General features: G+C 47.0%; 1 protein-coding gene across 2 annotated transcripts in view; it reads right to left on the reverse strand.

Moving 5' to 3' along the window:
• LOC147092791 (NACHT, LRR and PYD domains-containing protein 3-like) overlaps window positions 1-15,090 on the reverse strand; it is an 80,056-nt gene extending 64,966 nt beyond the window's left edge. For both annotated transcript variants that reach the window (XM_085976047.1, XM_085976046.1), the window contains exon 1: window positions 15,005-15,090. In XM_085976047.1, the coding sequence (XP_085832173.1) occupies window positions 15,005-15,068 (64 nt within the window). In that variant the 5' untranslated portion in view covers window positions 15,069-15,090. The remainder of the gene's footprint in view (window positions 1-15,004) is intronic.
• Between the last annotated feature and the right edge of the window lie 1,355 nt (window positions 15,091-16,445).

The following is a 16,445-nucleotide window of genomic DNA, read 5'->3' on the forward strand; positions in this document are numbered from 1 at the left end:
GTCCAGCTTCATTCCCTCAAACTACGTACAGAACCACCCACTCTTGTTGGGCTTGCTGCATACTGGTTAAAAAAGTTCTCCTGGATGCATTTTAGGAATTCTGTACCTTTAATACCCTTCACACTAATTTTATCCCAGTTAATATTGGGGTAGTTGAAATTCCCTACTATTACTGCCCTATAGCTTTTGCACTTCAGAAATTTGTCCACATATTTCTTCCTCTATTTCCCTCTCACTGTTTGGGGGTCTGTAGTACACTCTCAGCAGTGTGCTCGCCTCTTTTTTGTTTTTCAATTCGACCCATATAGCCTCGTTTAGTGATCCCTCCAACAGAACATCCCTCCTCACAGCTGTAATAGTTTCTTTAATCAATACCGTGACCCCGCCTCCCGTTGTACCACCCTCTCTATCCCGTCTGAAAATCCTGTAACCACATCTCTGTAATAAATGAACTCTATACCTCTATTTGTGAAGCCCAGGATCCCGTATGTTTTTTTTTTTTAAAAACCGCTTTCTCAACCTGCCCTGCCATGTTCAACGATTTCTGCATGTATACCCCAGGTCTCTCTGTTCAGCCATACCCTTTAGAATTGTACCCTTTAGTTTATATTGCCTCTCCTCATTCTTCCAATCAAAATGTATAATTTCGCTACTTTCTGCAATAAATTTCTTCTGCCACGTGGCCACCCATTCCACCAGCCTGTCTATGTCTTCTTGAAGTCTATTACTATCCTCCTCACTGTTCAGTAAAATTCCAAGTTTTGGGTCATCTGCAAATTTTGAAACTGTGCCCTGTGCACCTAAGTCTAAGTCATTAATATATATCAAGATAAGTAGTGCTCCTAGTACCGACCCCTGGGGATCACCACTGTATAGCTTCCTCCAGTCCGAAAAACAACCGTTCACCACTACTCTCTGTGTCCTGTCACTTAGCCAATTTCATATCCAGGCTGCCACTGTCCCTTTTATTCCAGGGGCTTCAACTTTGCTGGCAAGCCTATTATGTGGCACTTTATCAAACACCTTTTGGAAGTCCATGTACACCACATCAACCCTCTCTGTTACCGCATCAAAAAACTCAATCAAGTTAGTTAAACACGATTTGCCCTTAACAAATTTGTGCTGGCTTTCCTTAATTAATCCATACTTGTCCAAATTACTGTTAATTTTGTCCTGGATTGTCATTTCTAAAAGCTTCCCCACTACTGAGGTTAAACTGACAGGCCGGTCGTTGCTGGGTTTATCCGTACACCCTTTTTTTGAACAAGGGTGTAACATTTGCAATTCTTCAGTCCTCTGGCACCAGCCCCATATACAAGGAGGATTGGATGATTATGGCCTGTACCGCCACAATTTCCAACCTTACCTCCCACAGCATTCTATTATGCATCCCATCCGGTCCTGGTAACGTATCTACTTTAAGTACAGCCAGCCTCTCTAGTACATCCTCCTTATCAAATTTTATCCCATCCTGTATCTCAACTACCTACTCTTTCACTATGACTTTGGCAGCATCTTCTTCCTTGATGAATATGGATGCCAAGTACTCGTTTAGTAACTCAGCCATTCCCTCTGCCTCCAAGTATAGGTCTCCATTTTGGTCCCTAATCAGCCCCACCCCTCCTCTTACTACCCATTTATTATTTATATGCCAATAGAAGACTTTTGGATTTCCTTTTATGGTACCTCCCAGTTTATTCTCATATACTATCTCTTTGCCCCTCTTATTTCCTTTTCGCTTCCCCTCTGAACTTTCTATATTCAGCCTGGTTCAACGTGACATCCTTTTTCTGCTTCATCTTACTCTGTCTCTTTCGTCATCCAGGGAGCTCTGAGATGGGTTGCCCTACCTTTTCCCCTTGTGGGAATGTACCTCGACTGTACCAGAACCATCTCCTCTTTAAAAGCAGCCCATTGTTCGATCACAATTTTGCCTGCCAATATTTGATTCCAATTTACCCATCCATTCTCAACACACTGAAATTAGCCTTCCGCCAATTAAATATTTTTTTACTCTAGATTGCACCCTGTCCTTTTCACTAGCTAATCTAAACATTATGATACTGTGATCACTGTTCGCTAAATGTTCCCCTACCGACACTTGCTCCACTTGACCGACTTCATTCCCCAGAACCAGATCCAGCAATGCCTCCTTCCTCGTTGGGCTGGAAACATACGAATCAAGAAAGTTCTCCTGAACACACTTCAGACATTCTTCCCCGTCGCTGCCCTTTTCACTATTACTATCCCATTATCACTACTATGTGTGGTAGATTTGACTGCTGTTTTACAGTGAATATTCTCCACTTGTGCGCGTGTCTCGCTGTGTATGTGTCCAATCAAACTCTCAGTCAGCGTCCTTTCCTTTCCCCACTGGGAAAATGTAAAAGTGATTCTGTCTAGGGTCAGTATTTTTTCCCAAAATATAGCTGAAGTTATTCTCCAGAATTAAGTTACAACCAAGTTTGAGACCTTTTAAGATTCAGTTATCTGCTGTGTCACTCACACTGACACGGGTACAATAAACAGATAACAACGTCTTACATTTCTACAGCGCTTTTAACATCTAAAACTATCGCAAGGCGCTTCACAGAAACTGAATCAGATAAAAGGTGGACGCTGAATAAAGGGGGTAGAAGGAAGGCTGGTCAGATAAGTGAGTTTTAGGAGTGTCTTAAAAGAGGAGGGAGGAGGAGAGGTTTAGGTGGGGAATTGATAAGCACTGAGCCGGGACCGCCAAAGGCACAGCCGGCATAGATGGTGGGAGGAGAGGGTAAAATGCACAAGAGGCCAGAGTAAGAGGAATAGAGGGGTTGAGGTTTGTAGGTCTGGAGGTGGTTATAGAGAGAGCGAGGGATGAGACCATGGAGGGATTTAAACTCAAGGATGGGAGTTTTAATTTGGAGGTGCTGAGGAACCGGGAGCCAATGTAGGTTCGTAAGGACTGGGTGATCGGTGAGCAGAGTTTTTGATGTGTTCAAGTTTACGGAGAGTGAAAGGAGTAAAGTGGCCCAGAGAGCACTGGAAAAAGAGTCTCTCTGGGTGATAAAAGAATGGATGAGGATTTCAGCAGCAGGTGGGCTGATGCAGGGGCGAAGATGGATAATACTACAGAGTTGGATTTAGGCGGTCTTTGTGATGGAGAGAATATCGAGTCGGAAGCTCAGCTTGACGTTAAATCGAATGCTGAGGTTGTAAACAGTCTGTTTCAATCCGAGACACAGCCTGGGACGGGGATGGAATCATTGGTGGGGGAACAGAATTCATGGCGAGGGCTGAAGACCATGTCCTCGGTCTTCCAAATGTTCAACTGGAGAAATATGTAGCTCATCTCAGACTGGATGTCGGGCAAGCAGCGGGAGATAGCAGAGGTAGTGGATGGGTGGAGAGAGGTTGTGGAGATGTGGAACAGAGTGTTGTTAGCATGCATGTGATAGTTGATCTCTTGTCTTCTGATAATGTCTCCATGTAGATGAGAAATAGGAGGGGGAGAGGGGCGATCAATGGGGGACTCCAGTGTTAACAGTCCGGGAGCAGGAAGAGAAGCCATTGATGGAGATTCTCTGGCTACGACTGGAGGGGTAAAAGTTGAACCAAGCGAGGTCAGTCCCACTGAGCTAAACAGTGGAGGAGAGGCGTTGGAGGATGTTGTGCTCGACCGCGTGAAAGAATGCAGAGGTCGAGAAGAATGAGGAATGATTGTGACTGTGACCGTGGTAAACTATGTTTCATTTGTGACCTGGATTTTTGTCATTTCAATGCTGTGGCAGGAGCAAAAATTCCACGTTTGAATCTCTCCAATTGAGTTTTGAGAAAAAAAGGCAGAGATTTGGGAAGCGACAAAACATTGAGGGGAAAGGGAGGCTGGAGATGGAGATAAACTTGTCTAACTCTTCACCCACATGTCAACTGGGCACATCCCTTTGATCAAACTCTCTCCTCTGAAATACACAAGACTCATTTGTGGTTTAATGTTACAGAGACTGTTAAACTCATGTCACTTTCACAAAACATTCCACGTGCTCCGGCAGGGCAACTGGAATCTCCCAGTTCCATCGGAGGAGTTTGCTTGTTGCAGGCTACAGAATTAGAGCAAAGCTTCCAATATTCTCCTCTTACAAAACTGCTTCAGAAAATGCAGCGCCGTCAGTTCCCTTTTTAATAGAGAATTACATAGAATGTAGAGCTCAGAAACAGTCCATTCCTGTGTTTATACTCCACATGAACCTCCTCCCGTCCCTCTTCATCTAACCCGATCAGCAGAATCTTCCAATTCCTTTCCTCCTCTTGTTTATCAAGCTTACCCTTAAATAAACCGGCCCATATTTTCCGATCGCAGGCCTCCCGCTTGTGGAGGCCTGCGATCTGGAAAAAGCTACGAACTTACCGGAGGGCTCCCGGGCCGCACACACTTCAGCTCCTGGGCCTCTCCAAACTCCGAGTGCGCAGGGCACTTGTATCCCAGGTGCGCAGGCAGTTCGCAGCGTCCCTGGGATCATGTGGGCCATGGGGAGCCAATCAAAGGGAATCTCCCTACATACACTTGGAAGACCTGTCAAATATATGAATGGAGATCACCCCAAAAACATAGTAAAACTTTACTTTAAAAAAAAAATCACATTTTTAAAATGACTTGAAATTACAATATAAATTAAATATTTTAAACAAAAATTAAATGTTTGAAAAAAAAATTAAAGTTCTTTTTAACGGGGCTAAAAATAAACTTACTTATCATTTAAAAATACTTTAAAAAAGGTAAGAATTTTTTTTTTAATTACTTTTTTCAACTCTTATTCTGGTAAAAGCAAGTCTTACGCCTGCTTTTAACAGGCGTAAGAATGGTAAGGGTTTTCTGCGGGCGATGGGTCTCTAAAAAGCGGAACTATCCGCCTGCAGAGGCCCTTCTCCAAGGCAGCCGGAGGATTTGTCAAGAACATTCGTGACTGTTGTGTATGTAATATGTGTGCTACTTTGAACCTATGGACAGGACTGCACTACTTGTTGGGCGTAGTGATACGCAGTACCACTCCTGGCCATAGGGGTATAAATAGTACTGTGGGTACTGATCTCCCCTCAGTTCCCGCCTGTGGGCATGAAGTAAAGACCTACGTCTAGTCCCTACCTCCAACCAGTAAAGACCTGTTTGAGTTATACGTTTAAGTCTTTGTGTTAATTGTTCAATACAATACACATACTTAACACTGGTGACGAGTCAGGTTCTTACCCTGCGGCAGTTGAAGAGAGGTTTCAAACATCACCACCCCACTAGAAGCGACAGGCTTTAGGACTCTGAAGCCTCCATCAGCGACTGAGCACTGGAGTGCAGCAAACATCCTGACAGCTTCCAGCGACTGACAGAAGTCTTTCTGCAGTTTCCTTGTTCAACCTAGGTGGTGGGGTAAGCCGTGCAGTGTTGGCTGCAAAGACAGGGCTGGGGAAGTTGGAGAAGATAAGGGCGATCGCAATCCCTGATAAGAGCCGCGGTGAAACGCGCGAGCGGGTGAGCCAGAGGCCGGGAGCCGCTTCAAGTGCGAGGCGCAGCGCGGGCCAGCGATCGGAACCAAAGATAAGGGCCGCACTCGGGGGCTAAAGGGAGACGGCGTCGGGGGACGGGTGAAGACCGCCAAGCGTGGGAAAACCGCCATTTTGTGGGCGGAGGACGACGGCAAGAGCGGGAAGCCGCCATCTTTGATAACAAGTAAACAAAATAAAATCTGAGAAATTGCAAATCTACAATGCCTAAACGCGGGAATATTAGCACCTTTGATAGTGACCTCGAAGATTGGGCCATATATGTTGAAAGAGTAAAAAATTATTGTAAGGCCAATAAAATTCATGACCAAGATAAAGCTCTAACATTATTAAATTTAATGGGTGCGAAGACATACGGGCAATTGAAACACCTGTTATCACCAGATGAACCGGCGGATAAGACGTTCGATGAGATTGTTACTGTCCTGAAAGATCATCTAAACCCCACGCCGCTGATGCTAGCGGAACGATTTAAATTTTACGACAGAAGGCAGCTACAGCATGAAAGCAATGCTGATTATTTGCTGGAATTGCGTAAATTAGCGAAATATTGCCAGTTTGGAACGGGACTGACAGAGGCACTTCGAGACAAATTTGTGTGTGGTTTATTTAAACAGGATACACAAAAGCGACTGCTCGAGGAGAATGAGCTGACGCTTGAGAAGGCGGTCACTATGGCAGCAGCATACGAAGCCGCAGCGAGAGGCACGGCAGTAATGCAGCTACGGTCACCGGAGCTCAGTGCACACAAATTGGGTGTGAGTTCTGGCAAATGTTATCGTTGTGGAAAGACAACGCATGATCAGAACCAGTGTTGGTTTAAAAACCAAGAATGTAGAACTTGTGGTAGGCTTGGACATATAGCTAGAGTATGCAGGTCAGGGAAGAAGACCAGCAACAAGAAGTCACCGCAAGGAAAATACGCAAAGGTACACAAGGTGACCGAACAGGAGTCCGATTCAGACGCTAGCAGTAATGAACTGGCTAGCTTAAGCTGTAATGAACTGGCTAGCTTAAGAGTACTCAACGCTGGTAAGGGTGCAGACCTCCAGACAATTTGGGTCACTCTTCAGATAGAAGGAGTCCAAGTAAAACTGGAATTGGACACTGGATCGGCATTGACGGTCATAAATAAGAAAGATTACGGAAAGTTATTCCAACATATTCCCCTACAGGATACGGGGATTATATTGAAAACATACACGGGGCAAAGAGTGTACCCCATCGGGAAAATAGAGGTTGCAGTGGTCCACAAGGGCGAAGACAGTCAAATAATGGACTTATATGTGATATCTGAAGGAGGTCCTCCACTACTAGGACGGGAGTGGATTAGGAAAATGAATATGGACTGGCATTTCCTACAAACAATAACGAGTGAGAACTCGGTGAAGATAGTCGGCCCAGACTCTGGAACGGATGATGGTAAGCCCAACTCAGGTGCAAAAGACAAAGTTTCAGCACAGAATTCCACTGAGCAACAACAACATAGTTTAACTGTGGATTCTGAGTCTGGCAAGTCTACTGATGTGCCCATTTCTGAGGGACACCGGGCTCGAACTCAACTCCATTTCAAACTACAACAGCAATTAGAACAAATGCTTCGCCGTTTTGAGCAAGAGTTGAATGCAACGAAAGAGTTCTTTGATATAGAGTTGGAGAATCTGGAAAGACAACAGAAGCAGCTGATGGAGAAAATGGAGCAGGAGCACACAAAACGTCTGATGTCAGAGGAGTTAACGGTCAGCCAACTCCTGCATATGCTGAAGGACAGGACTCTGAAATGGGAAAAACTTGAACATGAACTTCAATATTCAAACGAAAGGGGTTCGGAGCTCTCAAAGGTTATTGGAAGAGCTGAGGTGGCAACACAGACTGAGATGACTGCAACAGAGCAGCCCTTGGATGCCAAAAGTACGCTGACTCACGTCAACGTAGAACAACAGACCGCTGAAACAGCTGCTCCGGTAGAGGAATTGAATAGTCCGATCAATCAATCTCCAAAAGAAGTGGAAGTAGTAAAATCTCAAATGAGGTCATTAGTAAACGACTTGCTGAAAGCCCAGAAAAAGCTGGATGAAGAGGTACGCATGAAGAAGTCTCTTCAGGAAAGATGTCTGGACTTGGAACAAAAGCTGGCTAACGCCCAGCTGGGTATGGAGGAAATAGAAGACCCTCTCGCTGGCCTAGATCAGGACGACACCGAATATTACTATGTCCTGTCCTGCCCAACTTGTAACTTCGACTCCCACCATACAGAAATCATGGAGGAGCACCGAAAGTCTACGGAACATCGGGAGGTGGCGGCTCTACTACGGAAAAAGGAGGGAGAGAAGGAGGAACTGCGCATGCAGCTGGCAGCTGACAGTGGAGCCCAGAGAGTCTCCAAGAAGCAGAAAAGGAAAAGTCAAAACAGAAGATGACCCATCTGAACCATTATTACCTCTACCAGATCACACACGTGGTCCCTCCGAACGGAGCCAATTCAGTTCGGAAGTTCAAACTGTTAAATCCATGGAAGGACTATTGAATGAGTCACTCCAGCAACGTGAACCGACTCCACCACAGAGATTGAATCTGTGAACTGTTTTCCGCAGAGACTGAATCTGTGATCTGTTTTGACATGAAGTTATCTATGTATCTATGTTATTCTGTTATGTAAACCTGAAGTTATATATGTATATATGTTATTACGTTATGTTAAATGGGGAGATGACTGTAAAGCTAGGAAGGGAGGAATGTTGTGTATGTAATATGTGTGCTACTTTGAACCTATGGACAGGACTGCACTACTTGTTGGGCGTAGTGATACGCAGTACCACTCCTGGCCATAGGGGTATAAATAGTACTGTGGGTACTGATCTCCCCTCAGTTCCCGCCTGTGGGCATGAAGTAAAGACCTACGTCTAGTCCCTACCTCCAACCAGTAAAGACCTGTTTGAGTTATACGTTTAAGTCTTTGTGTTAATTGTTCAATACAATACACATACTTAACAGTGACAGATCGGAAATAACGGTTTTCGGCGCATGCGCCGTGCATGCCCGAAACTGGCATTTCCAATGTCCTTACAGGTGGGTACACAGCACGTACCCACCCATAGGGATCAGAATATCTGGGCCATCGTTTCTTTCCAGTGAGGCTCTGAAACCAGGAGCTTCCCCTCTCACTGACCCTGTATAATTTACAAGCTGTTGTCCATCCATCCTACTGACCCAGCCCTACACCCCACTGACACAGCCCCACACCGACACCCCACTGACCCAGCCCCACACCCACACCCCACTGACCCAGCTCCACACCCACAGCCCACTGACCCAGCCCTACACCCACACCCCACTGACCCTGCCCCACACCCCACTGACCCTGCCCCGCACCCACACCCCACTGACCCTGCCCCGCACCCCACTGACCCTGCCCCGCGCCCACACCCCACTGACCCAGCCCCGCACCCACACCCCACTGACCCAGCCCCGCACCCAAACCCAACGGACCCAGCCCCGCACCCACACCCCACTGACCCAGCCCCGCACCCACACCCCACTGACCCAGCCCCACACCCACACCCCACCGACCCAGCCCCGCGCACACACCCCACCGACCAGCCTCGAACCGACACCCCACTGACCCAGCCCCGCACCGACACCCCACTGACCCAGCCCCGCACCGACACCCCACTGACCCAGCCCCGCACCAACACCCCACTGACCCTGCCCCACACCCCAATGACCCAGCCCCGCACGCACACCCCACTGACCCAGCCCCGCACCGACACCCCACTGACCCAGCCCCGCGCCCACACCCCACTGACCCAGCCCCGCACCGACACCCCACTGACTCAGCCGCACACCCCACTGACCCAGCTCCACACCCACAGCCCACTGACACAGCCCTACACTCACACCCCACTGACCCAGCCCCGCACCGACACCCCACTGACCCAGCCCCGCACCGACACCCCACTGACCCAGCCCCGCACCGACACCCCACTGACCCAGCCCCGCACCGACACCCCACTGACCCAGCCCCGCACCCACACCCCACTGACCCAGCCCCGCACCCACACGCCGGTGACCCAGACCCACACCGACACGCCAGTGACCCAGCCCCACACCGACACCCCACTGACCCAGCCCCACACCGACACCCCTCTGACCCAGCCCCACACCCGACACCCCACTGACCCAGCCCCACACCGACACCCCACTGACCTAGCCCCACACAGACCACGCTGACCCAGCCCCACACCGACACGCCAGTGACCCAGCCCCACACCGGCACCCCACTGACCCAGCCCTACACCGACACCCCACTGACCTAGCCCCACACAGACACCACGCTGACCCAGCCCCACACAGACACCCCACTGATGCAGTCCCACAGAAACATACCACTCACCCAGCCCGACACTGACAATACACAGACCCAGCCCCACCCACAGGATGACAGTGCACCGTGTCTGGCACAGGATGGCGGGCAGAGTACTCTAGGGCGTGGGGGCCCACAGGATGGCGCTGTAGCTCGCCCGGCAAAAGGTTGCGGACGAGCTGAATGTGCTGTAAAGTATCTGCAGGATCCAAATGAGATGATGTACAGCAATGATCCTGGCTGGGTGGAATAGCCAGATCTCCGACTTATCGGGTTGATGAGGCAAGATTACAGTCTGCACAACAACAGCTTTCATTTACATAGCGTCTTCAACGTAATACGACGTTCCAAGGCACTTCACAGGAGCGTTAACAAACACAATTTGAATCCGGCCATATATTAGGACAGGTGACCAAAAGCTTGGTCAAAGAGGTAGGTTTTAAGGAGCGTCTTAAGGGAGCGAGAGAGGGAATTCCAGACTTTAGGGCAGTCGAAGGCATGGCCACCAATGGAGGAGTGATTAAAATCGGGGGTGGCGGGGGGTGCAAGAGGCCAGAATTGGAGGATCGCAGAGATCGCGATGGTTTGGGGTTGGAGGAGGTGACAGAGATAGGGACGGGCGAGGCCATGGAGGGATTTCAAAACAAGGATGACAATTTTTAAATTGAAGTGTTGCCAATGTAGGTCAGAAAGCACATGGGTGATGGATCTCTCTATATCAGATCTATACAGACACGTCTCAGAAAACTGCATCAAATTTACCAAATACAACTTTCTACAGCTAATCTGTTCCAGCCTCCCCTTTATCTCTAAATGTTCACTAATTCGACCTGGAATTACAGATTGGAACAGCTTGCTCACCAATAACAGGCTAATTGTTTACCTGCTGATCCTCTCTCCCCATTTTAAGAGAGACATTGTTTGGACTCTCTCAGTCCACCTGTATTTTCTGATATTATATGAGGATTGAAAAATTGTGGTCAGAGTCCCTTTTATCTCCCCTCTGATTTCCTTTAACAGCCTGGGGTGCATTATCTCTGGGCCCAGTGACTTATCCACCTCGGCTATTTTACTCAGATCCAAATCCTTCGCTACAGTGATCTCTAACTATGGGCCCACATCCTCCTCCTTCAGTACATCAACATTTTCACTTCCACCATCAAAGGAAATATTTTGTATCTCCCCAAACCTTCACCCTCCACGAGTTTCCCCCAGCTCCCCCTCTATCTCACCTCCACTGCAACATTCCCGCTAAGCTGCACAACCGCACAGCTGTCTGGAGATCCCGCACAGGCCGCTTACCCGCTTTTCTGTGGTAGATTTGGCACATGCACAAAATTGTGAATGGGCCCCGCACGCAAAAGAAATTAGGGGGAACATTACTATTTCCCTTCTTATTGCTTAACGGAGTACATGTGGATTACATAGAATTACAAACAATATACAGCACAGAAACAGGCCATTTGGCCCAACCAGTCCATTTATGCTCCACTCGAGCCTCCTCCCATCCATCTATCAGCATAACCCTCGATTCCCTTCTCCCTCAAAGACTTATCAAGCCTCCCCTTAGATGCATCTATACTATTCGCTTCAACCACTCCCTGTGGTAGCGAATTCCACATTCGCAGCACTCTCTGGCTAAAGATGTTTCTTCTGAATTCCCTATTTGAATTCTTGGTGACTATCTGATATTGATGGCCTCTAGTTTTACTCTTCCCCACAAGTGGAAACACTCTGTTTACTGTATCAAAACCTTTCATAATTTTAAATACTTCTAATAGGTCACCCTCAACCCTCTCTTTTCAGGAGAAAAAAAGAGACCCAGCCTGTTCAAACATTCCTGGAAGGTATAACCTCGCAGTTCTGGTAGCATCCTTGTAAATCTTTTTTCACCTTCTCCAGTGCCTCTATGCTTTTTCTATAATATGGCCAGAACTATACACAGTGCTCCAAGTGTGGTCTAACCAAGGTTCAACACAAGCTAAGCAGAACTTCTCTACTTTTCAATTCTATCCCTCTACAAATAAAACCTAGTGCTTGGTTTGCTTTTGTTATGGCCTTATTGACCTGCGATGTAAGTTTTAATGATTTGTGTATTTGTACTCGGTGATCCCTTTGCTCCTCTACCCCATATATTCTCTTATTTTCTAAGATATGTGACCTCCTTACTTTTCTTACCAAAATGTAATACATCACACTTATCTAGGTTGAAATTAATTTGCCAATGACATGCCTATTCTGCAAGTTTATTAATGTCTTCCTGTAATTTATTGCACTCCTCCTCAGTATTGACTATCCCTCCCAATTTGGTGTTGTCCACAAATTTAGAAATTGTGTTTTTGATTCCAAACTCTAAATCGTTAATACAAATGGTGACCAACAGTGGTCCCAGCACTGTTCTTGTGGAACATCACTATCCACCTTCTGCCACACTGAATAGCTACCCTTTATCCCTACTCTCTGATTTCTGTCTTGCAGCCACCTAGCAATCCATTCTGCTACGTATCCCCCACATCCTCATGCTCTCACTTTATACATTAGTTTATTATGTGGTACCTTATCAAAAGGTGTTTTAGAAATCTAGATATGTTACATCTACTACATTACCCCTGTCTACTCTCTCTGTTCCCTCTTCAAAGAATTCAATGAAGCTGGTCAAGCAAGAGTTTCCCGTTTGAAATCCATGTTGACTATTCATTATTATATTTTTGGTTTCTAGATGTTTTTCTATTTTCTCTTTTAGTACGGATTCCATTATTTTTCCTACTACTGATGTTATGCTGACTGGTCTATAGTTTCCTACATATTTTTGATCCCCCTTCTTAAATATATGTATAACATTAGCCATCCGCTAGTCCTCTGGCAGGACACCTTTTTTGAATGAATTATTCAAAATGTGTAATAGTGCCTTTGCACTATTTTCTTTTAAAATGCACAGATTCTATCTTAATATAGCTACAGGAACATCCTTGTGTTCAAAATATCTCTCATCCTTTGAGACACTCCTTAAAACTTACCTCTTTGAAGAAGCGTTTGTTCACCTGTCTTAATATCGCTCTGTGGCTCGGTGTCACAATGGCCCAGAAATTCGGGTCGGGGGCTTCCAGCTGGTGTAAGCCCCCAACCTGCACTTACCTTGCACGCCGGCAGTTGAGCTGTCGGGCCCCGTGGAATTCCGATCCAGGGCCTGGCCCAGCTGCCGGCGCGCAGTGCTTGCCTGTCCCAGGGGCGCAGTTAGTTCGATGCCTCCCCTGGGATCATGTGGGCCATGGGCAGCCAATCGGAGCAAAGAATGCTCCATTCATAAGAATTGACAGGAAGACCTGTCAAGACTTATAAATACTACGGCCCCAAAATAGCAGTAAACCTTCAAAATAATTTTTTTTTTTTTTTTTTTTAAATCACACTTTAATAAACTATAAATTACATTAAATAACTATTTTAAACAATAATTTAAATTTGAAAAAAATAATTTTATATTCTAACAGGGCTAAAAATAAACTTACCTTGCTTTAAAGTATTTAAAAATAATAAACTTGTGGAAAAATGTTTTAATTTTAATTAATTGACCACTTACCTTGTAAAAAGCAGGCCTTTTGCCTGCTTTTTACATTTCTAAATTCTAAAGACTTACCCTCCCGGAGAAACCTGTAAAAAAACCGTAAGTTCAAAGTGCACGCGCAGACTCCCCCGCGCACGCGTTCGACCTCTGAACCCCTGCTTTCAGAGGAACGGAAGTGCCGGTTTCCCGCGCATGCGCCGTGCATGCAGGAAACCGGCACTTCCATCGGGCCCACGCGTGAGTACCCAGCGCATACTCACCCGTGGAGACCCTAATTTCTGAGCCATTGTGTTTGATAATGCTCCTGTGAAGCGCCTTGGGACATTTTACTATGTTAAAGATGCTGTCGAAATCCAAGTGCTTTGTTGTTCTTCTAGTGCTGTCCTTTATTAATTCTGGCATCCACAATGATTTTTCTCTCTCCTGAAAATGTTATGACCAGGAACATGTCTGAGTCCAGCAAAATCCCTGGCCCTGTCCTATCAATTGCGTCTGACTTTCCAAATATCTTTGGAATGATTTGTACATTTACATACAACAGTCAATCCTAAATCCAATTCTTTGGAATGTTGACCCTTTTTTATTTACATTTTTTTTTTTTATAAAACACCAAGTCACTTCATCTCTCACTACTCGAAAACAACCTTCCGTTTTCCTGCTAATAATTTTTCACTATTTCATACATATTCTGTTTCAGCTCCAACAATTTTATTAATTCTGCTTTCTAGTCTCAGATGCGGATAATTCCCACCCTAGTCATATCAGGTGATACTTCCCACTGCTCCACTCACCTATTCTGTAAAACCGTTGTTGGTGGGTTCAGATTGCAGCCGAACCTTCCCTTCTCCCTGAACTCACGCTAGTGCCCCAAGAACGTGAACCCTTCCCTCCTGCTCCAGCCAAGCAGTCTCAGATTGACCTGCCTCATATTTCTGTCATTAAGCGGCCCAGTGCAAAACAATCCAGAGATCACCACCTTGAGGCCTTGTCTTTAGTCTAGTGCCTCAGTCTCAATATTCCCTCTATAAACTTATTTCTATCCGTGGAACTGATTCCGACCATGGGTAATTTCTGCTCTCCTTCCCTCCCAGAGATGTTCCCATCTTTTCCAGGATGCTCTTCTCCCTGGCACCAGGGAGGCATCTTACCATTCGGAACCTGCTCAGGGCTGCAGACGATTCTGTCCGTGCCCGACTATAGAATCTCCCACCACTATCGCTATTCTATTTTTGTTCCCCACCAGCCTCTCACCCCCACCCCACTGGGTGGCCCCCTGCTCCCTCACTGTTGCTCAGGAAGACCCTCCTCTGAGTCACTGTCTCCGTCCACCTTACGGCCCTCAATACCAGGCATCTATTGGACAGTTCCAGTACTCAGGGGCTCCCTCCACCCGTGACTGCGATGTCTCTCAAGGTGTTCACTCACTTCCCTCTTTGTATTCAGCCCCTGTCCTGTTCCCTTTTCCTGTGTGAGCTGCAAGTTAAGGCACTTGATCTGGACCTTCTGTCGGGACAGAAATTGTAGATTAAAGTATTTTGTGAACCTACCTGTGTCTATGCTCAGGCTCCTGATCGTTAAAATATCTTCCTCCCAATCTGGACCTTCAGCCATGGTGTTGACAGGCGTTCCTGGATTCTGATGCTCTGTAATAAATATATTAACAGGAGGGTTAGATGGAAATATTAAAATGAGGAGAGCGTTGCCTTGTTAAACATGATGTCAAGTCCCTCCTCCCCCATCGGTACACCAGTTGTTAGCTCCGGGATCGAGCATTTCCCGAGTGTTACAATCAACTCTCCACATCAGGTGTGACACAAACAGCTGCCCAGTGAAATCCAGTGAGTCCTGCTGATCTTGCGTGTGCATGTTGGCTGGTGCTGCTGACCTGAGCAGTTAATTTCTATTGCCACTTGTTTCGCTCTTTTTCCTTTTCTCTCCATCCCGCCCCGATCACTCTCTCCTGTCATTATGCTTCCTTTCATCTCTCCTCTCTCAGATACACTGCCCTTCCAAATCCCTACATTAACCCTTCATTACTCTTCGACTATCCTACTCTCCTGCTGCCGTCCCAGGTTTGACTCCCTCTTAGATAAGTCTACAGCTTCCCTCTGTGCCTCTCTTGGCATTCTCCAAACGGCCCAACATGGCACCTCCTCACGCGCAGCAACCCCCACTGTATTATCCTATTCTTTCGCCAACCTTCCGCCCAGCCCGCCTGCTGGGGGCTAATCTTGTCAATCTCCATCCTATCCAACTCACCCCTCAATGCGCTGACCCTGTGGACGCTGGCAGTGGGTCAGCCATCACCGAACCTCACCCCATCTCCCTCCAGAATGTCCATTCTGCTGCAAACAAGGTCCTTGCCATCCATGAGCTTATCGTGGATGACTGCATCGACATCATGGACCTGATGAAAACTTGGCTGAGGGGTGATGACGCTTTACCCTTAAATGAAGCCTCCGCGCCTGGCTATACCTTCCACCACTAGCCCCGCCCAGACGCCATGGGCAGTCTCATCACCCAATCACACCTTGGTCTGTCCCGCTACTCCTCCGCCACTTTCTCCTCCTTTGAGCATCTCACTTTATTCCACAACTCTCACCTCACATTTAAAATTCATTCTCTCCCGCCCACTCAAGTACCATTATAATTTTATCACCGAGATAGCTTCACAGCTTTCCTCCCTCAGCACCTGCACCGAGCGACTTCTCATCCCCGGTGATTTCAACCTCCATCTCAATTCATCATGCTCTCTGTCCTCATGAACGGATATGGCGGACAACTGGTTTAGCCATTCGCCGCCAGATCTGGCTGGACCACAAAGCATCATTGGGTCCTGTGGTCGTCTGCCAAAATTGCTCACTATTCCAGAACCATTCTGGAATGCAAAGCTAAAACCCGGCTTCTCTTCACTGCTAACCATCTTCTTAAACCCGTATCCCGTCTCCTCCACCCTCACCTCCTTCGCTACAACAGGGAGTGGTTGAA

The sequence above is a fragment of the Somniosus microcephalus genome, unplaced genomic scaffold (assembly GCF_052327205.1).
Source record: "Somniosus microcephalus isolate GS21.2 unplaced genomic scaffold, FLI_Smic_1.0 unresolved_chr2, whole genome shotgun sequence".
Lineage (NCBI taxonomy): Eukaryota > Metazoa > Chordata > Chondrichthyes > Squaliformes > Somniosidae > Somniosus > Somniosus microcephalus.